The sequence below is a fragment of the Muscardinus avellanarius genome (assembly GCF_963383645.1).
Source record: "Muscardinus avellanarius genome assembly, chromosome: 4".
NCBI lineage: Eukaryota > Metazoa > Chordata > Mammalia > Rodentia > Gliridae > Muscardinus > Muscardinus avellanarius.
The window spans coordinates 130,176,584-130,203,698 of record NC_137789.1 but is presented as its reverse complement, the minus strand read 5'-3'; the positions used below and the strand labels follow the sequence as shown (position 1 = coordinate 130,203,698).

Genomic DNA, 27,115 nt, shown 5'->3' with positions numbered 1-27,115 from the left:
GATTACAAGCGTGCGCCACCACACCTGGCTATTTTTTGTTTTTGAAACAGGTTCTAAGTAAGTTGCTGAGAATCTTGCTACGTTGCTGAGGTTGTCCTGAAATCTGTGGTCCTCCAGTTTCAACCTACCAAGTACTAGGATTACAAGCGTGCGCCACCACACCCAGCTCAAACCATTTGCAATTGTGCAAATTGTGGCTCAGAAAGTCCAGCTCCTTGCCCCCCTGGTCATACAGCTGGGATGCAGCTCCAAACCCAGCATCCTCATCCAAAACCTGGGCTTCAACTTGGTGAGCAGCTGCAACTGCGCCACACTGGTCCTAACGGGCTGCCAGGGGCCACAGAGGATTCACCCTCCCCCAGAGTGTGATCCCCAGGCCATCTGCTTCCTCTTTGTTTTGTGTAACTTCCCTTTCCTGCGGCCCCAGTGTCATAACAGATTACAACCCACTGACCTAAACCCAACCTTTCTGCCCCTCAAGGCTGTGGCTGTGGCAGCCCTGCTCCCTCTGCAGAGCCTTTGCAGACAGTTTCTACAGTAGTGACTACAACCGGTATTGTTGGCTAAGAGCTGGATTGCTAAGCTTCTGCCAACTCTGTGCCCTTGGGGAGGTCACTGAACCCCCTGGAAGCATGTTTCCTTTCTGTAAAATGAGGACACCTGCTGTGTCCTCTGTGGCTAGATCATTGAAGAGAAGTTATCTTGGAATCTAAGAAGAGTTTTGTGGGTAACAGTGGTAGCTCACACTTACCGCCTGCACACTGTGTACCAGACAGTGTGCTCAGCACCTTACCTGCATCGTCCTACTCACAAACTCCACAGGAGTCCAGAGTGATGGTGCATACCTGTAATCTCCAGTACTTGGAAGGCTGACACAGAAGGGTCACAGGTTCGGGGCCAGGATCAGCAACTTAATGAGACCCTGTTTCAAAATAAAAAGTAAAACAGGGCTGGATGTGTTTACCCACGCCTGTTATCCTAGTACTCGGGGAGTTGAACTGTGAGGATGCTCACAGTTCAAGGACAACCTCAGCAAGTAGTAAGACTCTCATCAAACTAGTGAGACTCTGTTTCAAAATAAAAATAAACCGGGCATGGTGGCGCACACTTGTAATCCCCGCGCTTGGGAGGCGGAGACAGGAGGATCGCACAGGTTCAAAGCCAGCCGCGCTGGCTTAAGAGACCCTGTTTCCAAATAAAAAAGTATAAAATAGATCTGGGAGTATAGCCTGGAGGTAGAAGGGTTCCATCCCCAGTACCACCAAAAAAATAATAATAAAATAAAATAAAACAGAGCTAGGGGTGTACCTCAGAGGTAGAATGTCCCTGGGTTCAATCTCTGTGCCACAAATAAATAAATAAACCCTACAGCCAGGCATTCTTATCACCCTCATTTTACAGATTCAGAAAACTGAGGGTCAGAGAGTAAGGTGACTTGCTCAAGGTCACACACCAAGTGGTGGTGCTTGAGTCTCAACTCGGAGAGTCTAAGTGTAGAACTACCCTCTGGATGTGAGTGAGCCCTCTTAGCCTCATGCAGTGGGGCTGGTCTTGGACACATCTCTCTGGGTGGAAGTCATTGCTGGGATTCAAGGGTAGGAGGTTGGTGCTTCTCCAAGGAGGTAAGCCCTGGAGTACAGTATGGAGACAGTGTGCTCAAGACATCTAGATGCTTCTTGTCCTCTCGCTCTCTCTCTCGCTCTCTCGCTCTCTCTCGCTCTCTCTCGCTCTCTCTCGGTTACTGGTGGGGATGAGGGGATGGAACCCTAGGGCATTCTACCTCCGAGCTACTCCTCCAGCCTCATTTAATATTCTTTTTTTTTTGCGATACTAGGGATGGAACCCAGGGGCATTCTACCTCTGAACTACACACCTAGCCCTATTTTTAATTCTTTATTTTGAAATAGGGTCTCACTGAGTTGCAAAGGGCCTCACTAAGTAGCCGATACTGGCCACAAACCGTGATCTTCTGTCTCAGCCTCCCCAATGCTGGGTTTACAAGCGTGCGCCACCACTGCTAGCTTATTCTTTATTTTGAAACAGCATCTCACTAAGTTGCAGAGGCCTCACTAAGTAGCTATGGCTGTCCACAAACCATGATGTACCATCACGCCTGGCTTTCGTTCCCTTTTCTGGTCACACAACATCAGGAAACTGGAGGAGGCTCTGAGCAGATATTTATTTATTTTGTGGTACTGGAGGTTGAACCCAGGGGCATTCTACCTCTAAGATACACCCCTAGCCCTATTTTTTATACTTTATTTTAAAACAGGATCTCACTTAGGTGAGGAGGGCTTCCCTAAGCAGCTGAGGCTGGCTGCAAACCTGCTATCCTCCTGTCTCAGCTCCCAAGTACTGAGATTACAAGTGTGTGCAGCCACACCTGGCTCTAATTTATTTTTACTTTCTTATTTTTACTTTCTTATTTTTACTTTTTTATTTTTACTTTTTTGTGGTACTGTGGATTGAACTCAGGGACATTCTATTTCTCAGCCACACTTCCAGCCCTTTTTATTTTATTATTTGGAAACAGGGTTTCACCAAGTTATTAACAGCCTCATTAAGTTGCCCAGGCTGCCTTCCAACCTGTAATTCTCCTGTCTCAGCCTCTCAAGTACTGGGATTACAAGTATGTGTCACAATGCCTGGCTTTTATTTTTATTTAGAAACAGGGTCTCTCTAGGTTGACGAGAGTCTCACTACTTGCTGAAGCTATTCTGATCCTCCTGTCTCAGTCCCAAATACTGGTATTACACATGTGTGCCACCACATCTGGCTCTGAGCAAATATTTAGACGAAGGGCTTATGGTCTCTCAAAGCCCACTGTACATTGGTTGTTCATACCAAGGATATATCTAGTTATGCAGATTCAATTTGGAGGTAAGCAGGCTTCTGTTAACCAGGAAAAAAATGGAAAGGTTAAATCTCTCCATCCCGTTTAATTAATTAATTTTATATTTATTACTATTATTATTTTTTTTTTTTTGCGAGTTGAACCCAGGGGCATTCTATCTAAAAACTACACCCCCAGCCCGATTTTTTATTCTTTATTTTAAAACCTGGTCTTACTGAGTTGCCCAGGGCCTCACTAAGTAGCTGAGGCTGTCGGCGAACCGCGATCCTCGGTCTCAGCCTCCCGAATGCTGAGATTACAAGCATGCGCCACCACGCCCGGCTCCAATTTTTTATTCTATATTTTGAAACGAGGTCTCACTAAGTTGCAGAGGGACTCACTAAATATCTGAGGCTGTCCTTGAACCTGCAATCCTCCTGTTTCAGCCTCCGAAGTACTAGGATTACAGTGTGTGTCACCACGCCAGTCTTCTCTATCCATTTGCAACATCCAAACCTGCTCATCTGCATTGCAGCCTTTCCATTTGACTAGCTCCCTCTGGTGGCAAAAGTGCACCAATGCGCCCTTTGCAAAGTACCACTAGTACCTGGGGAATTGTCCTTTTGTGTGTATGTGATACTGGGGATTGAACCCAGAGATGCATCCTATCTCCAAGCTACATCCTAGCCCTTTTTTATTTTTTGTCTTGAAATTGGGGGGTGTCCTTACTAAGTTGCTGAGGCTGGCCCTTGAACCTGAGCCTCAAGTACTGGGATTATGGATATGCCTCACAACAGACAGCAAACTGTATGTATGTATGTATGTATGTATGTATGTATGTATGCATGCATGCATGCATGCATAAATATACATATCTATATAAAAGTTTTCCAGCCGGGTGTGGTGGTGCACGCTTGTAATACCAGCATTTGGGAGGCTGAGACAGGAGGATCACAGTTTGAGGACAGCCTCAACTACTTAGTGAGGTCCTTTGTAACTCAGTGAGACCCTGTTTCAAAATAAAGAATAAAAAATAGGAGCCAAGTGTGGTGGCACACACTTGTAATCCCAGCATTTGGGAGGCTGAGACAGGAGGATCATGGTTTGTGGACAGCCTCGGCTATGTAGTGAGACTCTTTGCAACTCAATGAGACCCTGTTTCAAAATAAATAATTAAAAAAATAGGGCTGGGGGTGTCACTCAGAGGTAGAATGCCTCCGGGCTCCAACAGCAGTACCACACACACAAAAAAAGTTGTTCATAAAATGTATTTATATTGGTACAGGGGGTTGAACCCAGGGTCATTCTACTTCTGAGTGCCTTTAGTGAGGCCCTTAGCAATTTAGTGAGACCCTGTTTCAAAATTTAAAAGAATATCAAATAGGTCTAGGAGTAGAGTCCAGAGGTAGAACAGCCTCTGGGTTCTACCCCCAGTACCACACACAAAAAAATAAAATAATAAAAATAAAAAATAAAGCTGGGCATGGTGGCACACTCTTGTAATCCCAGTACTCGGGAAGCTGAGACTGAAGGATCACAGTTCATTTGTGGACAGGCTCAGCTACTTAGTGAGGCCCTCTGCAACTTAGTGAGATCCAGTTTCAAAAAAAAAAAAAAAGAAAATAGGGCAGGGGGTAGTTAGCTCAGAGGTCAAATGCCTCTGGGTTCCATACACAGACCCACACACAAACAACAACAACAAAAAGAATAAAAAATAGGGTTAGGGGTGTAGCTTAGAGGTAGAATGCCCCCTGGGTTCAATCCCCAGTACTGCAGAAAGAAAGAAAGAAAGAAAGAAAGAAAGAAAGAAAGAAAGAAAGAAAGAAAGAAAGAAAGAGCTAGAGAGGCTGAGACAGGAGGATCGCAGGTTTGAGGACAGCCTCGGCAAGTAGTGATACTCTCATCAACCTAAGGAGCCCCGTTTCAAAATAAAAATAAAATAGGGATGGGGGTGTATGTAGGAGGTAGAATGTCCCTGGGTTCAATCCCCAGTACTACACACACACACACACACACACACACACTGGAAAAGAAAGAAAGAAAAAAGTGTGTGTGCATGTGGTACTGGGGATTGAACTCAGGGCATTCTACCTCTGAGCTGTACTCCTAGCCCAATTTTTTCTTTCTTTCTTTCTTTCTTTCTTTCTTTCTTTCTTTCTTTCTCTCTTTCTTTCTTCTTTCTTTCTTTTTCTTATTGTGGAATAGAGGTTGAACTCAGGGCCATGACCTCCAAGCTACACTCCTAGTCCTATTTTTTTTTTTTTTGGCGGTACTGGGGATGGAACCCAGGGGCACTGTACCTCTGAGTCCATTGTACCCCAGCTCTATTTTTTAGTCTATTTATTTATTTATTTATTTATTTATTGTGGTACTGGGGATGGAACTCAGGGGCCTTCTACCTTTGAGCTAGCCCCGAACTATTTTATATTTTGTTTGGAAACAGTCTCGCTAAGTTTCTGAGAGCCTCACTAAGTGGCTGAGGCTGGCTTCAAACCTGCGCGATCCTCCTGTCTCAGCCTCCCAAATACTGGGATTACAAGCGTGTGCCACCATGCCCAGCTCTTTTTTTATTTTTTGAAACAGGGTCTCACTGAGTTGTGAAGGGTCTCTCTAAGTAGCTGAGGCCATCTGCCTACCCCGATCCTCCGGTCTCTGCCTCTGAATGCTGGGATTACAAGCGTGTATCACGACGCAGGGCTTTATTCTTTATTTTGAAACAGGGTCTTCCTAAATTGGCAGAGGGCCTCACTAAGTAGCTGAAGCTGGCCCCAAACCTGCGATCTTCCTGGCTGAGCCTCCCAAGTGCTGGAATTACAAGTGTGCCCCACCATACCTGGCTCTAGACCCATTTATATTAATTAATATTTAGCTAATTAATTTTTATGGCACTAGGGATTGAACCCAAGGACATTTTATCTCGTAGCTACATTCAGCTCTATATTATTTACTTATTTTTATTTATTTATTTGCGGTACTGGGGATGGAACCCAGGAGCATTCTATTTCCGAGCTATACCGCCAGCCCTATTTTTTTTGTTCTTTATTTTTGAAACAGGGTCTCACTAAGTTGCAGAGGACCTCACTAAGAAGCTGAGGCTGTCCGCAAATCCCTGAACCTCCTTTCTCAGCCTCTCAAGTACTGGGAGTACAAGCGTGGGCCACCACGATTAGCTTCTATTTTATTTTTAATTCAATTTATTTATTTATCGCGATACTGGGGATGGAACCCAGGGGCATTCTACCTCCAAGCTATACCCCTAGCCCTATTTTTTATTCCTTATTTTGAAACAGGGTCTCACTGAGTTGCAAGGGACCTAAATAACTGAGGCTGTCTGCAAACCGTGATCCTGTCTCAGTTTCCCGAATCTGGGACCACACGCGTGAGTCACCACGCCCACGTTTATTTTTTTAATTTTTATTTATTAATTTACTTTTTTGTGGGTCTGGGGATGGAACCCAGGAGCATTAGACCTCCGTGCTACACCCTCTGCCTTATTTTTTATTCTTTATTTTGGAACAGGCTCACTAAATTGCGGAGGGCCTCGCTAAGTAGCTGAGGCTGTCCGCGAACCGTTATCCTCCTGTCTCAGCCTCGCAAATGCTGGGATTACAAGCGTGCGCCACTATGCCCGGTTTCGGCTTTATTTTTTATTTTGAAACAGGGTGTCACTAAAATGCTGAGGCTGGCCATGAACCCAGGTATCCTCCTGTCTCAGCCTTCTAAGTACTGGGATTACAGGCGTGCACCATGACGCTCCGCTTGGAATTCGAGTTTTATAAATTACACTCTTAAGGCAGAGAACATTCCCTGCAGAAGAAGACCAGAGGATCCCTAGCAACAGAACTCCATCCCTAGCAACAGATCTCAGAGCGCCTTCAGACTCAGACAGACCTGAAAGGTAAAACCGGATGTTGCTTGTTTTGCCATAGCAACGGCCGCGAACCGGAAGTGACGCCAGAGGAAGAGGAAGTAAAGCCGGCTGGAGACCCACGTGCGCTCTCTGCTTGTGTTTGCGTAACTGGAAGCCGGTTCTCTAAGCTCACTGCCGGCCGGGGTGCAGTCGACATGGGTCGCTCGGGGAAGTTGCCCTCTGGCGTCTCGGCTAAGTTGAAGCGCTGGAAGAAAGGCCACAGCAGCGACAGCAACCCCACCATCACCCGCCACCGTCAGGCTGCCCGCAGCCGCTTCTTCACCCGGCCCTCTGGTAGGTTGGAACCCCACCCGAGCCGGCCGGCAGTGGGCCTGCTCTGGCCGGGACAGTCTGGGGCCTTCGAGAGTCGGGGGCCCAGGCTTTGGGGCTTTCATCTTTTAAAATGTCGGACCGGGAGTTAACTGTAAAGGTCTTGCTTTCCGATTTGACAGATGCAGAAACCCGCCACCGCGGGGGAAATGACTTGTCTATGCTATCACAAATGTCCGAGTTGAGGCGCATGGCTATAATTAGCTTTCGTGGCTTTTTATAGAAGTTTTCATCTTTGTGTATTTCCCCGGACCCCTGAATGTAGCTCCGAGGTGATTCCCACCAGTGCTTGTGCCATTGGTACAAACAAACTTTCGCTTGAAGGATTCCTTTTCTTTGGTTTTCTAAGTTTTAGACATAGTCTGACGAGGCAGGCTGTGTTCAGAATTCATTCTGGTGGTTTGGGGATCTGGACGAGGCTGGTTTGTTTCACAGGGTTGTTCTGTGGGTCAAAAGGAGTTTTGAAGCTGTTTGAGGTGTGAGACGAGAGGTTCACAGGCTTGAAGTCAGCCTAAGCAATTTAGGCATTCAGTAACTTAGCAAGACCCTGTTTTCAAATAAAAATAAAATAGGAAGCCAGGCCGGGCATGGTGTCACACACCTGCAATCCCAGCATTCGGGAGGCTGAGACCGGAGGATCCCGGTTCACTGACAGCCTCTGCTATTTAGTGAGGCCCTCCGCAACTTAGTGAGACCCTGTTTCAAAATAAAGAATTAAAAATAGGGCAGGGGATGTAGCTTGGAGGTCAAATGCCCCTGGGTGGGTTCCATTCCCAGACCCTAAAAAAAAAAAGGGAAGCCAGGCGTGGTGGCTTGTTGGGAGGCTGAGACAGGAGGATTCCGCAGGTTCAAAGCCAGCCTCAGCTACTAGTAAGGCTCTCAGCAACTTAGTGAGACCCTGTTTCCAAATAAAATATAATATAGGTCTGGAATTATAGCATGGAGGTAGCAAGCCCCTGGGTTCCATCCTCAGTACCACACACACACACACACACACAAAATAAGATAGGGTAAATAGGGCTGGGGGGTATAGCCTGGAGGGTAGAAGGCCCCTGTGTTTGACTCCTAATACCACACACACACAAAAAGGTTTGGAGTCAGGTGTGGTAGCGCACACTTGTAATCCCAGTACTTGGGAGGCTGAGACAGGACAAATACAGGCTTGTGGCCAGCCCTAGCAGTTTAGGGAGGCCCTCCACAATTAGTGAAAACCTGTTTCACAATAAAAATGTAAAGTAGGGCTGAGTGTAAGTCAGAGGTGGAATGCCCTTAGGTTCAATCCCCAGTAATACACAGGCGTGTGCACCCCCCCCCCCCACACACACACACAATCAACAAAAGAAGTTTGGGTACAAGCTGGGGACCTCATCTTGTGCCTCTGATTCTCAGGAAAGAGTGACCTGACAATCGACGCTGTGAAATTGCATAATGAGCTGCAGTCAGGATCCCTGCGCCTGGGCAAAAGCGAAGCCTCTGAGGGGGCCATGGAAGAAGATGAAGAGCTGCCTCTCTCTCAGAAGTCTTCAGGCACCTTCCTGAGTGGCCTTTCAGACTGTACAAACATCACCTTCAGCAAAGTGCAGCGCTTTTGGGAGTCGAACTCTGCTGCCCACAAGGAGGTAGCTGGGAGGTTGAGCAGCATGTGGGGTAGCGAGGAGGGGCCAGACTTGTGCCTTTTATTTTCTTCTAGCTCTGGTGACAGCAGCTGGTATTTTTGTATTTCTGGAAGATGTATCATCACTACTACCCTTATGTCCCTTGCATATAGTACCTTTCTAGGGCAGGTTCTTTCTTTTTTTGGTACTGGGGATTGAACCCAGGACATTTCTGAGCTATACCCCAGCCCTATTTTTTATTCTTTATTTTTGATTTTTATTTTTCTGCAGTACTAGGGATGGATCCCAGGAGCATTCTACCTCTGAGCTATACCCCCAGTCCTATTTTTTTATTCTTTATTTTGAAACAGGGTCTTACTGAGTTGCAAAGGGCCTCACTAAGTAGCTGAGGCTGTCCGTGAACTGCGATTCTCCTTCCTCCCAAATGCTGCGATTACAAGTGTGCACCACCATGCCCAGCTATTATTTTAAAACAGGATCTCACTAAGTTGTAAAGGGTCTTACTAAGTAGCTGAGGCTGGCCAAGAACCTGCGATCCAGCCGGGTGTGGTGTTGCACACTTGTAATCCCCACATTTGGGAGGCAGAGACCAGAGGATCATGGTTCACGGACAGCCTCTGCTACATAGTGAGGCCATTTGCAACTCAGTAAGACCCTATTTCAAAAATAAAAAGACAACCAGGTGTGGTGATGCACGCTTGTAATCCCAGCATTTGGGAGGCTGAGACCAGAGGATCGTGGCTTGCGGACAGCCTCAGCTTCTTTAGTGAGGCCCTCTACAACTCAGTGAGACCCTGTTTCAAAATAAAGAATAACGCTGGGCATGGTGGCACATGCTTGTAATCCCAGGATCCTGCAAGTTCGAAGCCAGCCTCAGCTACTTAGGCTCTTAGCAAGTTAGTGAGCCTCTGTTTCCAAATAAAATAGAAAGCAGAGCCGGGCGTGGTGGCGCACGCTTGTAATCCCCGCACTTGGGAGGCTGAGACAGGAGCATCGCATGGGTTCAAAGCCAGCCTCAGCTACTCAGTGAGGCTTCCAGCAACTTACTGAGACCCTGTTTCCAAATAAAATATTAAAAAGGTCTGGGAGTATAGCCCGGAGGTAGAAAGCCTTTGGGTTCCACCCCCAGTACCACCAAAAAAAAAAAAAATAGAAAGCAGGTTTGGGAATATAGCCTGGAGGTAGAAAGCCCCTGGGTTTCATCCCCAGACCCGCAAAATAAAATAAAAATAAAAAGACTTTAAAAAATTAGGACTGGGAATGTAGCCCGAAGGCAGAATCCCCCTGGGTTCCATCCCAGCATTGCAAAAAAAAAAAAAAAAAGAAGAAGAAGAAGAAGAACCTGCTATCCTCCTGTCTCAGCCTCCCAAGTACTGGGATCACAGGCAGGTGCCACCATGCCTGGCTTAAATCTATCACTGGCCGGGCGTGGTTGTGCACATTTGTAATCCCAGTACTTGGGAGGCTGAGATGGGGAGGATCACACAGGTTCGAAGCCAGCCTCAGCTACTTTTTGAGGGTCTCAGCAACTTAGTGAGACCCTGTTTCCAAATAAAATATAAAGTGGGTCTGGGAGTATAGCTCGAAAGTAGAAAGCCTCTGGGTTCCACCCCCTGTACCACCAAAAAATAAATAAATAAATAAATAAAATAAAAAAATAATTAAAAAAAAAAGTATGAAGTAGGTCTGGGAGTGTAGCCCGGAGGTAGAAGGGCTTCCAGGAACCCCAGTACCACCCAAAAAAACCCAACTCTATTACTGTTAAGTAATTGCATGTTATTAAGCCCCTGTTAATGGCTGCTCGGCTGTTTCAGCATATTGCTGCAGTGAACACAGTTGTGCATAAATCTTTACACACTAATGCAGATATTTCCATAAGAAACAGAGCCCTTGACATGGAATCTTAGCAGCCATGTTTGGAGTTTTCTGTGTGCTAGGCCCTGTGGTGTATGCCCTAACTCTGAATCATGCTTTCATCTTGTCTGTCTCTGTGATTTATGAGGAGATTAATCTGTGAAGGAAAAAGAAAGGAGACTAGTTGGGTTGGGGTTAGGTTGAGGGTTCGTCTCATGCGTATTCTTCCTCTGCAGATCTGCGCTGTTCTGGCTGCTGTTACTGAGGTCATACGCTCCCAGGGAGGGAAGGAGACAGAGACGGAGTACTTTGCTGCTCTGGTAAGTGGGTGTGCTTTGGGGGTGGATGTTCAGAATAGCAGGTTACTCCGGCTGTAGAGAGAGAGAGACAGGTGCCCCTGGCCTGTGGGACAGAGAAGAACGATGGTTCTTTCTTTCTCAGGTGTCTAGATAAGGCTGATGGTATTCTCCTCCTAAAACAGAAGTCTACTCCTCTGTGTTTCCTCCTTTTATTTTTCCCTCCCTCCCTCCCTTCCTTTCTCTCTCTCTGTTAATAAGAATTAAACCGAGGGGTGTTCTACCACCAGTATATTTTATTTTTTTATTTTAAAACAGGGTCTTGCAAGGTTGCTTGGGAGTCTTACTAAGTTGCTGAGAATTTCGTCCATAGCCTGTTCTTTTTCTTTTCTTTTTTTTTGGGGGGGTGGTATTGGGGTTGGAACTCAGGGGCATTCTACCTCCAAGCTTTACCCCCAGCCCTATTTTTTATTCTTTATTTTGAAACAGGTTCTCACTAAGTTGCAAAGGGCCTCACTAAGTAGTAGCTGAGGCTGTCCTTGAACTGCGATCCTGTCTCAGCTTCCCAAATGCTGGGATTACAATTGTGCGCCACCACACTCAGCTTCTATTTTATTTTTATATTTATTTTTGTGTGTGGTACTGGGGATTGAACCCAGGGGCATTCTCCTAGCTATACCCCCAGCCCAATTATTTATTTATGTATGCATTTATTTATTGTGGTACTGGAGATGGAACCCAGAGGCATTCTACCTCTGAACTACATCCCCAGCCCTATTTTTTATTCTTTATTTTGAAACTTGGTCTCACTGAGTTTCAAAGGGCCTCACTAAGTAGCTGAGGCTGTACTTGAACCATGATCCTCCTATCTCAGCCTCCCAAATGCTGGTATTAGAAGCCTGCGCCTTATTTTAATTTTGAAACAGAGTCTCACTAAGTTGCAAAGGGCCTCGCTAAGTTACTGAGGCCAGTCTCAAACCCACAATCCTCTTGTCTCAGCCTCCCAAGTACTGTGATTGCAAGTGTGAGCCACTATAGCTGGCTTAAACTATTTATTATCTGGCCCTTTATAGAAACGATTTGCTGACCTTTGCTCCAATCAAAGTAAGCCGAGTGTGGTGGCACAAGCCTGTAATCCTAGTACTTGGGAGGCTAAAACAGGAGGATTTCAGGTTCAGGACAAGCCTCAGTCACATAATGAGACTCTTAGTTACCTAGCAAAGCCTTGTTTCTGTGTGTGTGTGTGTGTGTGTGTGTGTGTTTTATATTCGGGATAGAACCCAGGAGCTTTCTACCTTCTGGGTACACCCCTACACCTATTTTTTGGGGGCTTTTGTGTGTGTGTGGTATTGGGGGGGTGGAACCCAGGGCTTTCTACCTCTGGGCTACACCCCCAGCCCTATTTTATAATTTACTTGGAAACAGGGTCTCATTAAGTTGCTGAGAGCCTCACTAAGTACTTGAGGCTGGCTTCAAACCTGTGCGATCCTCCTGTCTCAGCCTCCCAAGTCCTGGGATTACAAGTGTGCGCCACCACGTCTGGCTATTTTTTTTTTTTTTTCCCAAAATTTGGAAACAGGGTCTCATTAAGTTGCTGAGAGCCTCATTAAATTGCTGAGGCCGGCTTCAAACTTGTGGTCCTCCTGTCTCAGCCTCTCACGTACTGGAATTACAAGTGTGTGCTACCACACCTGGCTGAGACTCTTTTTCAAAATAAAAAATAAAAGCCGGGCGTGGTGACGCACGCTTATAATCCCCATGCTTGGGAGGCTGAGACAGGAGGATCGCACAGGTTCAAAGCCAGCCTCAGCTACTTAGTGAGGCTCTCAGCAACTTAGTGAGACCGTTTCCAAATAAAATAGAAAATAGGTCTGGGAGTATAGCCTGGAGGTAGAAAACCTCTGGCTTCCACCCCCAGTACCACCAAAAAATAAATAAAAAATAAAAAGGACTGGGGTTTAGTTCAGAGGTAGACTGTCCTTAGGTTCAGTCCTCAGTAACACTTTGTCCTCATATGTACAGAGAAGTAAATTAGATGGCAATATTGGCCTTTTTTCCTGTGACAGGCAGTATTCTTAGTATTTTACACATACTGAGTTAACCCTCAAGCAACTTCTAAGGCATGTAGCATAGTCAGTGTCACTTAACAGAGATATCTTCTGGGCGCTGTTTAGCAGTTTCATCATTGTGAACCTTACATAGTGTGTGCAGACCAAGCTGCTGGAGCATCACTGTGTGGTACCATCTTTCAGGACCACCGCCCTATGTTTGGTGTGTCATTGATTTTATCCTTATGTGTGTGGGAGGTACTAGGGCTTGAACCCGGGGGGGACACTCTACCTTTGAGCTATACCTCCAGCTTTTTATACTTTTTATTTGGAAACAGGGTCTCACTAGGTTGCTTAACGTCTTGCTGTAATGTCTTGCTTAACGTTGTTTTTTGCTTTTTTGAGGCTATCATTGAACCTGAGATCCTCCTGTTTCACCTTGAGCTTATAAGCATGCACCACCATCCCTGGTTTATCTTTGTTTTACAAATGAAGCAACTGAGTCACAGATATTAAGTTACTAGGCCAAGTCATAAATTCGCAAAGCCAGGATTTGAAGCTCTGACACCATGGTTCTTGGCCATAGCCCGTCTGCAGGGCACATGATTCCCCTCTCCCTTTGCTGTTTGGAAGTGGGACATTTTATCCAGGTGCACTCCCTTGATCTGCCCTCAGATGACGACAGTGGAGGCAGTGGAGACCCCAGAGTCGCTGGCTGCTGTAGCTTACTTACTGAACCTTGTCCTGAAGCGGTGAGTCGTGCCCGATTCCTGCCTGGATGCCAGGTCTGTGGAGGGGGAAGGGAATGTGGACAGGAGGAACAGGATCAGGGGATTTTTGTTGTTGTTGTTTTGCTTTTTGTATTTTTTTATTTTTACCTTTTTTTTTTTTTGTAAGCCCTTGTGTTGAGGGCTGACTCAATAGATGGCAGCAAAGGAGCTGCTCTGCTACATACGAAACCCCCAACCCAGAAGCAGGTTGTCTATGAGTGGTTTAGCGGTTTAGCGCCAGCTTCCCCATAAACGTGTGCTGCGTGACGGGTGAGAGGCGGACCCTGGCTGGCAGGGATGATAGGGACTGGCTGTCTGGGACCAACTGAGGCTCCTTATGTGCTGCCGTATCGTTCCACCTGGGCAGGATTCTGACTTAGAGGCATTCAGGGGAATTGTTATTTTTAACAAGATGACTTGATTTTTTTTTTTTTTTTTTTTGGCAGGTCTGGGGTTGGAACTCAGGGTCATTCTACCTCCTAGCTATACCCCGAATCTCATATATATATATATATATATATATATATATATATATATATATATATATATATATATATATATATATATATATAATTTTTTTTTTCCAGGAGCATTCTATCTTCGAGTTACACCCTAACCCTGTTTTTTATTCTTAATTTTTTTTTTTTTTTTTTTTTTTTGTACTGGGGAACCCAGGAGCTTTTCTACCTCTGGGTTATACTCCCAGATCTATTTTTTTTTAATACTTTATTTGGAAACATGGTCTTACTAAGTTGCTGAGAGCCTCACTAAGTAGCTGAGGCTGGCTTCGAACCTGTGAGATCCCTTTGTCTTAGCCTCCCAAACACTGGGATTACAAGTGTACTCCACCAGCCTGGCTTTATTCTTAATTTAGAAACAGTGTCTCACTAAATTGCAATGGCCTCACTAAGTAGCTGAGGCTAGCCACAAACCTGTGATCCTCCTGTCTTAGCTTCCCAAGTTCTGGAATACAAAGGTATACAACTACACCTGGCTAAGGATGACTTTCTTTTGAAATTCTAGAGATTGGGTGTATTATAATGTGCTTATATTCGATACTACTGAACTGTACACTTCAAAATGGTTAAAGAAGTAAATTTTTTTTTAAGAACCTGGAATTGAACCCAGTGGCATTTTACTTCCAAGCTACCCCCCCACCCCTACTTTTTATTTTTTATTTGAAACAGGGTCTAAGTTGCAGAGGGCCTCTTTAAGTAACTGAGGCTGGCAGCAAACCGCGATCCTCCTATCTTAGCCTCCCCAAGTATTGGGATTACAAGTGTGCGCCATGACACCCAGCTAAGGTGATTTTGTGTGTGTGTGTGTGTGGCACTGGGGATTGAACCCAAGGATATTCTACCTCTGAACTATACCCCCAGCCCTACTTTATTTATTCTTTATTTTGAAACAGGATCTCACTGAAATACAGCAGGCTTCACTAAGTTTCTGAAGCTGGTGTCACAAACCTGTGATCCTCATGTCTCAGCCTCTCGAGTACTGGGATTACAAGCATGCCCCACATGCACGGCGCCACAGTTAGAAATTTAAAAATAAAATACAAATTTTTAAAGAAGATACTTGGGTGTCTGTAGCATTCTGCGACACTGGGCTCTGAGGGTGGCTTGGACTGAGTGAATTTTGGCGCCTGGGACGGGCATCCCTGGAGCAGGGCGTGGTAGAGGAGCAGTGGGCTGGAATGTTGGCACCAGGCTATATGTGGATACAAGAGAATGGGTGGTGGGGACGGTGAGGGAAGCTGGGAGCTAGGGCATCATGGAAAGCATTCTGACCTCAGTCAGGAGAGTGAGCTGTCCTGTTGCCAGTTCACCAAGCTGGGTTTTGGTCCAGCTTTCTCCTTTGTGCCACTGGGGCCTGCCCCACCTGCTCTTCAGAGTCCCCTCTGGGATAACCATCTCTATCCTCCCTGCAGTGTTCCCAGCCCTGTGCTTATTAAGAAGTTCTCTGATACTTCCAAAGCCTTCATGGATATCATGTCAGCCCAGGCCAGCAGCGGCTCCACCTCTGCTCTCCGATGGGTAAGTGTCTTTGTCTTCTAGAGCCTATCTGATTTAATTCAAGCATTGACGCTCCTGAGAGGGATTTAGCTACTCCATGGATCCTGAGGCAGATCCTTCTGGGATTTTGTGGAGTTGATGAGAACCTGGGTTCTCCCTTCCTGGGCAAGGCTGCTGGAGCTGAAGGACTCTAACTTTCTTCTTTAAGGTGCTCTCCTGCCTGGCCACCCTTTTACGGAAGCAAGATCTGCAGGCCTGGGGCTACCCTGTGACCCTTCAGGTGTACCATGGGCTGCTGAGTTTCACTGTGCATGCTAAACCCAAGGTGAGACTGCCAGGCCCTCCAGAAAATGGGATGGGGAGGCTGGCCTGTAGGAGTGGGGCTGGGGAGGTGGCCCTGAGGACTAGGCTTATGCCTGAGGCTCTGTCTCCAGCTTCTGTGGCCTCGGCACTTAGAGCTAGAAGGTGAGGGGCAGTCTCTCCAGCAGGAGGCTCACTGCCAGGCCCTTCAGAGTCTCCCTAGTGCCTCTTCAGTCCGTGTCCTGTCAACACATCTGTCTCAACATGTCTCTCTCTTGGCGGGGAGGGTGGCATCGTGGGGCTGGAGGGAGTTCTGGAGTCACACAGACCTGAGATGAATACTGGATTCACCACTGCGGTGTCACCTTCGATAAGTTACTTAATGTTTCTAAACCTTGGCTTCCTAACTGTAGAATAGGGATAAGTCTGAGTGGGGCACATTGCACATGCCTGTAATTCCAGTGACTTGGGAAGCTGAGGCACGGGGATCGCAAGTTCAAGATCAGCCTGGGCAGCTTAGCAAGTTTCCTCAAAATAAAAAATAAAGCCCAGGGACGTAGCTCAGTGGTAAAGCACTTGGCTAGCATGTGCAAGGCTATGACTTCAGTCCCCAGCACAGCAAAAAAAAAAAACAGATTTGCTGTTGGTAGTTGTACTGAGTACCCAAAATATTGGTGGAGTACTGATATGGCCTCGCTTTTCCTTGCTCCTCAGATCCGGAAGGCTGCCCAGCATGGAGTGTGCTCGGTCCTCAAAGGCAGTGACTTCATGTTTGGTGAAAAGGCCCACGCCCACCACCCTGCTTCTGTTTCTACCGCCAAGTTCTGCATCCAGGAGATTGAGAAGTCTGGAGGTGGGGAAGCCGGGCCCAGGGCAGGTGGGTGGGAAGTGGTGGCTGGTGGAGGAATAATAGTAAAGTCCCCTTTGTCTTTCAGGCTCCAAGGAGGCCACCACCACCCTGCACATGCTGACGCTGCTCAAGGACACGCTGCCTTGCTTCCCGGAAGGCCTGGTGAAGAGCTGCAGCGAGACCCTCCTCCGCGTCATGACCTTGAGCCATGTGGTGAGCTCAGGCCGCGGGAAGGCGGGCAGGGTGGGAGACACGACTGGGGCAATTGGGGAACTCACTGGTCAGGCCAAAGGCAGGACCTGGACCCAGGTATGGTGACGTGTGCTCATGAGTCCCAGCTACTCGGGAGGCAGAGGCAGGAGGATTGATTGAGTCTGGGAGTTCCAAGCCAGCCTGGGTATAGTGTGACCCTGCTCAAGACAGAAAGTGAGACCTGGAGCCTTTTTTTTCTGACCCTGCTCTTAGACTAAAACCAAGGACACTGTGTCATTTGTGGTGTTGGGATAGGTTGGGCCATCTCAGCATCCTGCTTCACTTGGAGGCTAACCTTAGAGGTGAGGTCAGAATGAGCATCACCTTCCCCTCCCCTCGGCTCTACAGCCAGAGCCACAGCTATTTCTACCTTATACCTTTTGTAACACTTGAATATAATAGCTTTAGAGACAGGTTAAAAAGGATTCCCTGAACTGAGCGTGGTGATGCATGCTTGTAATACCAGTACACGGGAGGCTAAGACAGGAGGATCACGGGTTTATGTTCAGCCTCAGTAATTTAGTGAGACCCTGGGGTTTTTGTTTTGTTTTTTTTTTGTTTTTTGTTTTTGTTTTTGTGGTACTGGGGACTGAACCCAGGGGCATTCTACCTGTGAGCTACAACCCCAGCCCTATTTTTTAGTCTTTATTTTGAAGGTCTCACTAAGTTGCAGAGGGCCTCATTAAGTAGCTGAGGCTGGCCACAAACCTGTGATTCTCCTGTGTCAGCACCACACCCAGCTGAGACTCGGTTTAGAAAAATAAAAAATAGGTTGGGCGTGGTGGTGCACACTTGTAATCCCAGCATTTGGGAGGTTGAGACAGGAGGATCATGGTTCATGGATAGCCTCAGCTACTACTTAGTGAGGCCCTTTGCAACTCAGTGAGACCCTTTTTCAAAATAAATAAATCAAAATAGGGCTGGGGGCACATCTTGGAGGTAGAATACCCCTCTCCAGTACTGCAAAAATAAATAAATAAAAGTAAAAAATAAAATAGGGCTGGGAGTATAGCTCAGAGGTAGTCTAGACTCAAGTAGAATGCCCCTGGGTTCAGTCCCCAGGACCCCTCTCACACACCCAAATCAGTTCTCTGTATTTCTACTGTTTTAGCACAATTCTGTAAATCTTTGAATGTTCTCTTACATTATTTATATATTTATTTAAGTTTTATATTATTACATGGTCATTGTTTATAGGGGAAAAATCATCCAGGGGTATATAAAGTAAAAAAAAAAAAAAAAGCTTATTTTTACCAAATCTCATTTCCAAAGTAAGCAGTACAAGATAACTTGGCTGCATATCCCCTTTTTGTTTTTCTTTTCTTTTTTTTTTTGTGGTTTTGGGGGTGGATCCCAGCTATACCCCTAGCCCAATTTTTTGGTCTTTTTATTGTTTTATTTTATTTAATTTATTTATTTATTTATTTTGGTGGTATTGGGGTTGGAACCCAGGGGCTTTTTACCTCTGGGCTATACTCCCAGCCCTATTTTCTATTTTATTTGGAAACAGGGTCTCACTAAGTTGCTGAGAGCCTCACTAAGTAGCTGAGGCTGGCTTTGAACCTGTCGATCCTCCTGTCTCAGCCTCCCAAGCACTGGGATTACAAGCTTGGGCCACCACGTTGGGCTAATCTTTTTATTTTTATTTATTTATTTATTTATTTTTGAAGATTTAAAGAAGTTTATTAGAAAGATAGAAATACAGAAAATAGAAATACAGCCCCATGCCAAAATGGCATAGGGGGGTGACTCGAAATGAATACACCCTAGTCTTTTTATTTTTTAAAACAGGGTCTCACTGAGTTTCAAAGGGCCTCGCTAAGTAGCTGAGGCTATCTGCGGAACGGCAATCCTTCAATCTCTGCCTCCTGAATGCTGGGATTACAAGTGTGCATCACCACACCCGGCTGTATATTCTTTCTTTAGTAAAGAAACATACATTTAAAATATGTAGAGAAGTTGGGTGTGGTATCACACACCTGTAATCCCAATACTTGGGAGGCCAAGACAAGATTACAGATTTGTGGCCAGCCTCAGCAACTTAGTGAGACCCTGTTTCCAAATAATAAAATAGGGCTAGGGGTGTAGCTCAAAGGTAGAATTTCCCTGGGTTCAGTCCCCAGTGCCACAAAAAGAAAAAAGAAAAAGACCTATGATCGAGCCGGGTGTGGTGGTGCACGCCTGTAATCCCAGTATTCGGGAGGCTGAGACCAGAGGATCGCGGTTCGTGGACAGCTTCAGCTACTTAGTGAGGCCCTCTGCAACTCAGTGAAACTGGTTTCAAAATAAAGAATAAAAAAAAAAAAAAATAGGGCAGGGGGTGTGGCTTGGAGGTCAAATACCCCTGGGTTCCATTCCTAGACCTGCAAAAAAAAAAAAAAAAAAAGACCTATGGTCTATTTCATTGCTATTGTGTGTGTGTCGTGCTAGGGATCAAACATAGGGCCTTGTGCTTGCTAAGCACGGTTTACCATTGATTTACAGTACTACTCCCTACATTGTTTATAGTTTTTTTCAGCGGCTACCATGTCTTTACTAAATTACCAGTCTTAGAGTCTGAGTGTGGGGCTGTCAGAGGTTCAGGGGACCTGTGCTTCCCTCCTAGCCCACTGGGTGGAAGGGGGTGTTGAAGGGTTCAGGGCAGGCCTGAGCTTCACACTCCTCTCAGCCTGCGTGTCTCCTCCAGCTGGTGACAGCCTGTGCCATGCAGGCCTTCCACAACCTCTTCCATGCCAAGCCCGGTCCGGGGACCCTGTCAGCGGAGCTCAACGCCCAGATCATCACGGTGAGGCCTGGGGCTTGCTGGCTGGGTCCCTCAGCAGGCTCTGCTGGGGTACTGCCCTGCTGCTTATCTGCAGAGTCAGGGTGAAATGGGCTGCGCTGCAGGAGACGGACCAGCCGTCAGTCACGTGAGGGTCCACGGGAGCTCAGCTCTGTCTCTTAACCTCAAAAGCTGTCTCAGCGTGGTCTGTGTTCACAGATACCTTGAGCAGGGCCCTCACCCTGAGATTTGTGGATGGCATAAACCCTCCCAAATCATTTGCCAAATGCACGGATGTACTTGCACGTATTTCCCCAGAGAAGGGCTCTGGCTTTTGTCAGACTCATGGGGGTGTGGGAGCCCCCAGGGGCTGTGCTACTGGAACGTTGGGACTGGGAGGGCTTCGTGGGTGGGAAAAGCCAAGGGGACTGAGTTCTGGCTTCTCACCAGGACATGCTGGTGCCCTGGGGATAGAAGGGGTCATCATCATTTGAGCTGCTGCTGACCATTCTTGCTTGGTCCCCTGCTTACCCCATCTCACCTCTAGGCCTTGTACGACTATGTTCCTAGTGAGAATGACTTGCAGCCCCTGCTGGCCTGGCTTAAGGTCATGGAGAAAGCCCACATCAACCTGGTCAGGTAGGAGCAAGGTAGAAGAGGATGCCCAGGCCTCCCAGAGTCTATGCTGCTGCCACACAGTTGGGAGGTACATGGGCTGGGAGCTGGAGAGGCCCTGCTGCTTCCTGGGGATTGGTAGCATCTCCTTGTCAGTGTCCTGCAGACCAGCCTGGCACAGCCATTCTAGCTGGACCTGGCTGTTCTACTGCCACCGCGATTACAGCCAGCATGGCCTTGCGGCTCGGGGCTGAGTTCCATCAGAGTCTTTTCCCTCCCTGCTTGGCCAGCCTAGGCATGCAGTGTCATTGTCAGGATAGCAAGCCCACCCAGGACAATGGTTCCCTCCTCTGGGTTTCACAGTCCTATGAACCCAGTTTCTGGGTTCCCCTGGTTCTGTCTCTACATTCATTCAGGTTTGGTCCAGGTTCGGCCCTGACTACTTAATAATTCACTTTCTTGAATAAGATTAGGAAGAAAATGTGTGTATAGTAATCAGTTGGAGACACTTTGCATAGCATGACCTCAGCCCTGACGCTCCACCAGGCTCTGTAGCCATCAGAAACAGAGTAGATGTCCAGGTGTGGCGGCGCACGCTTGTAATCCCAGCATTTGGAAAGCTGAGACCCGAGGATCATGGTTTGCGGACAGCCTCAGCTACTTAGTGAGGCCCTCTGCAACTCAGTGAGACCATGTTTCAAAATAAACAATAAAATATAGAGTAGGAGGTGTAGCTCGGAGGTCAAATTTCCCTGGATTCCATCCCCAGTACCCCCCCCCCACACACACACACACGTACACAGCCAGGCATGGTGGTGAATACCTGTAATCCCAGTATTTGGGAGGCTGAGATAGGATCATAGTTTCAAAGACAGCCTGAACAACTTAGGCCCTCAGGTACTTTATCAGACTTTTTTTTTTTTTCCAGTACTGGGGATGGAACCCAGGAACATTCTACCTCTGAGCTACACCCCCAGCCCTATTTTTTATTCTTTATTTTGAAACAAGGTCTCACTGAGTTGCAAAGGGCCTCATTAAGTAGCTGAGGCTGTCTGCGAATCATGATCTTCCTGTCTCAGCCTCCCAAATGCTGGGATTACAAGCATGTGCCACCATGCCTGACTGTCAGACCCTTTTTTTTTTGTTTCAAAATGAGAAATAAAATAGGGCTGGGTCTGTAGCTCAGAGGTAGAATGCTCCTGGGTTTAATCCCTAGTACTAAAAAAAAAAATGGAGGTTGTAGACTGGGGATGTAGGTCTCTCAGGCTCAAGTTCAAGCCCTACAGAAAACTTCTCTCTTGACAGGTTGCAGCGGGACCTAGGACTGGGCCACCTCCCTCGCTTTTTTGGAACTGCCATGACCTGTCTCCTGTCCCCTCACTCGCAGGTGGTGGCAGCTGCAACTGAGAGCCTCAAGGTACCGAAGCTCCAGCTCCAGCTTGGCTGAGGATGCAGGGGCATAGACGTTCTCCTTGCCTCCTGCTCTTTCCTCTAACTTGGTCCCAAGTAGGAGCCAGGCTTCTCTGAAGCTTCAGGCAGCAGTCACCTGGGAGGGTGGGTGCTACGGGGCTGCCCGGGGCCCACAGCCTGTGGTCTCTTTGCAGGAGATGGTGAAGGAATGTGTAGCTCCGCACATGGCCGACTTGGGCTCTGTGACCTCCTCGGCCTCCGGTCCGCCCCAGTGCATCGCGAAGATGTTCAGGTGAGCTCATGGTGTCTGTGTTAAGGGGGCACGAGGGGCACCATGTATAAAGTCCTGTCTGATGAGCAGCACTCCACTTACTGTGGGCCATGCACTCAGCTATGCATCAGGCTCTCATTGGGATTTCAGTCTGCCTCACAAACCTTAGCCAGAGCCGCTCCTGCCAGTTGGAGCACTGCCATATGTAAGGTGCGCCAGCACTGGGAGAGATGCCAAAGTGTGGGCATGAGAAGGCGGGTGCTGGCTCCCTAGGGTCCCTGGGGCTCCTGGACCCTGGAGCTGTATTAAATCCAGCTCTAAGCTGGGCCTGGTGGTTCATGCTTGTAATCTCAGTACTTGCGAAGATGAGACAGGAAGATCACAGGTTCAAGAACAACCTCGGCAAGTAGAAAGACTCTCATCAACCTGTTTCAAAATAAAAATAAAATAGGGCTGGGAGTATAGCTTGGAGGTAGAATGCCTTTGGGTTCAATCCCCAGAACCATGCACACACACACAAAATCCAGCTCCAGTGATTACAAGGCCCAGGTACCTGGAGCAAACTTCTCCACCTCTCTAAATCTCACGATTGTCTTTAAAGGGGAATGACAGCCAGGCGTGGTGGTGCACACTTGTAATCCCAGTGCTTGGGAGGCTGAGACAGGAGAATCGCACAGGTTCGAAGCCAGCCTTAGCTACTTAGTGAGGCTCTCAGCAACTTAGTGAGACTGTTTCCAAATAAGGTATAAAATGGGTCAGGGAACATAGCCCAGAGGTAGAAAAGTCCCTGGGTTCTACCCCCAGTACCACCAAAAAAAGTAGGGGAATGATATTGAGGACTGAGCGAGGGAGCACTTTCAAGGCTTTCAGGTCAGTACCTGGCACACAGTTCGGCATTCAGTAACTACAAACTACTAGTGACCCATGTGGTGCTAGGAGATCAGTACTTTTCCCATCTTACGGTTGAGAAAACTGAGGTCACCCAGCCAGTGGCAGGCTGACCACAGTCCTCTTTCTTATTGACACGCTATGGTGCCCACTATACCTGTGGGAAGAGCCATTCACAGACACGGCTAGGGGCCACCCTACCTCCGAGCAGGGCAGCGTAGAAGCTCGGAGTGCCAAGCGCCCCTGAGTAACCCAGGGCAGGCTTGCTGGCTCCGGTCAGCTCCTGGGGGTCTGCCTGCTCAGCCCCATGGCCTGGTGTTGTGGTGGTTCCTCATGGGGCAAAGGGACAGAGGCCTGTTTCCTGCATACCTGGGATGAAGTTTCAGGAAATCTCGAGTAGAACTATGCCACCCAGCTACACTTCTTGCCACACTGACCCCCATAGATCCTGCCTAAAATCTACAGGGAACCAGACACAGGGGAGATGACAGAACAAGGTATGCACAGGCTAGAAGGGGCCAGAGGCTTTCCCTCTGCCCAGACCACTGTTCCTAGCCCATTCTTCCTCCCCGGGTCAGAAAGAGCACAGGACAGTGACAGACCTCAGATTGGGGGGGGGGGGGGGCATTGTCGTCACTACCAGGTCATTTAATCTCTTAATCTCTGTCCCTCAGTTTTCTCACCTGCAGACGGGACAGATTACTACCTCATAGGCTTTCCTTTAAGCCCCAGGAGTATGTAAATTAACCCGATCTGGGGAGCAGTGTGGCACTGCGAATTCGCAGTCCCTCTTGCCTTTCCTGGGCCCTTCCTCACAGGCCGGGTCTAGCTCATGGCGCCAGCCTTGACTTTTCATGGTTGGGCAGGGGTGGCATGAGCGTGGCTCTGACTGCACCTGTGTCCTGGCAGGGCAGTGGAAGAGGGCCTGACGTACAAATTCCACGCGGCCTGGAACTCTGTGCTGCAGCTACTGTGTGTCTTCTTTGAGGCATGTGGGAGGCATGCGCATCCAGTGATGAAGAAGGTGAGCTGGGGACTGCGGGGGGCTGGGCCCTCGGGGCACGTACTCTACCCCTTCCCCTGACTGCACGCAGCAGGTGCCCAGTGCCATGTCCCGGGGGTGACTGGGCCAACAAGGGAGAGGCAGGTAGGGACACAGGCACTTTCCACGCCTGCTCACTAGGCTTTGCTGAAGTTTATGGTTTTCACATGTAGGGAGCCAGTGTGATTTCCAGCCCTTTCAGTTTTCTGAATGTTGTATAATGAGTGAATATGGTGTTAATGTTTTAAACAGCCTTAGGTCCCAGGGAGGTTACTCCAGTCCAGAGTCAGCCATTTAAGGACTGGATGACCCAGGAGCCGACAAGGCTCCAGCTCCAGGAGAGTGTGGGGCCCAGACCCCTGCTAACCTCCTCGGGCTGGGCCTTCCTTATTGACTCCCTTCCACTATTGGCTGGGAAAAAGAAGCCACTTTGGGAGGGAGGGAGAGTGCTTCTCCCTCCAACAGCGTGGCCTGGGCCCTAATTGCTGAGTTGGCAAAGCTGACTTCCTACAAGAGGCTTGCAAGGTCCCTGAGAGGCCAGGCTGAGGGGTTGGCGACAGGAGGGCTCAGCCTTGTCTCCTCAGTGCTGCTGATTCACTCACTAACTGCTGTGTGGACTTGCCTTTGCCAGACACCACCATTTCTTTAAGATAAATTGGAAGTGGGGGTAGTGGCACAAATGTGTAATCCCAGAACTGGTAGTCTGAGAAAGGAGGATCAAAGGTAACAGCCAGCCTCAGCTACTTCATTGAGGCCCTCCACAACTTAATTAGACCCTGTTTCAAAGTAAAAAATAAATATTGCTGGGGGTGTAGCTCAGAGGTAGAATGCCTCTGAGTTCATTCTCCAGTTACAAAAAAAAACAAAAACAAAAAAACCCCATAAATTGGAAAGTTACATTTGTATGCGAAACCTGGTGTTTTTTGTTTTCCAGAGTCATCTACCTCTCAGCTATACCCCCATCCTAGTTTTATTTATTTTCTATTTTGCAGTACTGTGGATGGATTCCAGGAGCATTCTACCTCCTAGCTACACCCCCAGCCTTACTTTTTATTCTTTATTTGGAAACATGGTCTCACTGAGTTGCAGAGGGCCTCACTAAATAGTAGCTGAGGCTGTCCGTGAATCGCAATCCTCTGGTCTCCACCTCCCGAATCCTGGGATTACAAGTGTGCGCCACCGTGCCTGGCTATTTTTAATTCCTTATTTTGAAACAGGATCTCACTAAGTTGCAGAGAGACTCAATTAATAGCTGAGCCTGGCTGCAAACCTGCAATCTTCCTTTCTCAGCCTCCCAGAAATGGGATTACAAACCTGTGCTACCACACCTGGCGGCCTGACTTATTTTTATTTGGAAACAGGGCCTTGCTAGGTTGATGAGAGTCTCAGTACTTGCTGAGACTGTCCTCAAAGCTGTGATCCTCCTGTATCTTCCTCTCAAGTACTGGGATTACAAGCATGCACCACTTCACTTAGCTTCTTATGTGTTAAGTGAAACAAATTATTAAAAATCCTGGGTCTTGTTGGGCATGGTGGTGTACACTTGTAATCCTGGCATTCTGGAGGCTGAGACAGGAGGATCATGGTTTGCGGACAGCCTCAGCTACTTAGTGAGATCCTTTTCAACTTAGTGAGACCCTGTTTCAAAATAAAGAATAAAAAAAATAGGGTAGGGGTGTAGCTTGGAGGTTGAATGCCCCTGGATTCCATCCTCAGACCCACCAAAAAAAAAAAAAAAAAAAAAATCCTGTCCTCGCCAGGCGTGGTGGTGCGTGCTTGTAATCCCAGAATTTGTGAGGCTGAGACAAGAGGATTGCACAGGTTTGAAGCCAGCCTCAGCTACTTAGTGAGGCTCTCAGCAACTTAGTGAGACCCTGTTTCCAAATAAAGTATAAAATAGGTCAGGAGTGTAGCCTGGAGGTAGAAAAGCCCCTGAGTTCCACCCCCAGTACCACACAAAAATAAAATAAAAATCCTGGGCTTTGGCAGGATCATATGCATCAGTGGTGGGTCAGTTAGATTATTTCAGGATTCTTTTTGCTACTGAGGATTGAACCCAGGGACATTCTATTTCTAAGCTATACCCCCAGCCCTATCTTTATCTTTTTTTTTTTTTTTTTTGAAGAAAGGTCTCACTAGATTGATAATAGTTTCATTATTTTCTGAGGCTGTCCTCAAACCTCTAATTCTCCTGTGTCAGCCTCCAAAGTACTGGGATTATAGTCTTGTGCCACCACGCCCAGCTTCAATTTGGATTATTAGTGTATGTCTTCTACTGTGGAGCTTAACCTGGACCCATAATCCCAAATCCAAATCCATAACACTTTTGGAGACTGGCCTGATATGGGTCATGGGTCTCTGCTCATCATGTGTATCTGTTATGAGGTCAAGTAAGAGAAAAAGGAACCTTTTTGCTAATTAGCTATTGTAGCTGATTTACCTTGTCAACATAAAAACACCATTTATTTTTTATTTTTTATTTTTTATTTTTATTTTTTATTGGTGCACTGTATTTATACATCATAGTGGGATACAAACTTTTGTAGACATACATGCACACATTGCCCAGTCAGCCCCCACCCGATCCCCACCCCATTCTCTCCCCATCCCTCCCTCCCATGCTTGGCTTAGTGGTTGACATCTAGTATTATAGCAATTTATCCAAAATTAAAAATGATAATCTCACATAACAGTTTCATTTGTCTGATACCAAGCTTTTGATGACTTAAAGATAACATTTCAATATTTCTTTTTACTTTCTTTCTTACCAGAGAATATTTTTTTTCTATTTTTTTAGGTGAAACTATCATATATTTATATATTTATTTTTCAGAAAAAAAATCTATCCTAATATGGAATATGGACTCTAGATACCCAAAACGATCTTGAAAAAGAACAAAGCTAGAAGATATATATTTTCTGATTTCAAACCATATAAAGCTACAATAATTGAAACAGTGTAGTACTGTTCTAAAGGCAGATATATAAACCATTGGAGTTAAATAAAAGCCTAGAGCTAAATTCTTCCCTATATTGTCAAGTTATTTTTGACAA

At 47.0% G+C, this 27,115-nt stretch overlaps 1 protein-coding gene across 1 annotated transcript in view; it reads left to right on the top strand.

Annotated features, from left to right (window-relative positions):
• Window positions 1–6,898: 6,898 nt before the first annotated feature.
• Window positions 6,899–27,115, top strand: part of RRP12 (ribosomal RNA processing 12 homolog) — a gene marked incomplete at both ends in the record, with an annotated part of 47,102 nt that continues 26,885 nt past the window's right edge. Inside the window, 13 exons of the mRNA XM_080694281.1 lie at window positions 6,899–7,037; window positions 8,463–8,692; window positions 10,780–10,863; window positions 13,563–13,639; window positions 15,588–15,693; window positions 15,881–15,997; window positions 16,687–16,825; window positions 16,908–17,035; window positions 19,761–19,859; window positions 20,383–20,474; window positions 21,756–21,867; window positions 22,055–22,152; window positions 23,929–24,043. Of these exons, the coding sequence (XP_080550407.1) occupies window positions 6,899–7,037; window positions 8,463–8,692; window positions 10,780–10,863; window positions 13,563–13,639; window positions 15,588–15,693; window positions 15,881–15,997; window positions 16,687–16,825; window positions 16,908–17,035; window positions 19,761–19,859; window positions 20,383–20,474; window positions 21,756–21,867; window positions 22,055–22,152; window positions 23,929–24,043 (1,536 nt within the window). The remainder of the gene's footprint in view (window positions 7,038–8,462; window positions 8,693–10,779; window positions 10,864–13,562; window positions 13,640–15,587; window positions 15,694–15,880; window positions 15,998–16,686; window positions 16,826–16,907; window positions 17,036–19,760; window positions 19,860–20,382; window positions 20,475–21,755; window positions 21,868–22,054; window positions 22,153–23,928; window positions 24,044–27,115) is intronic.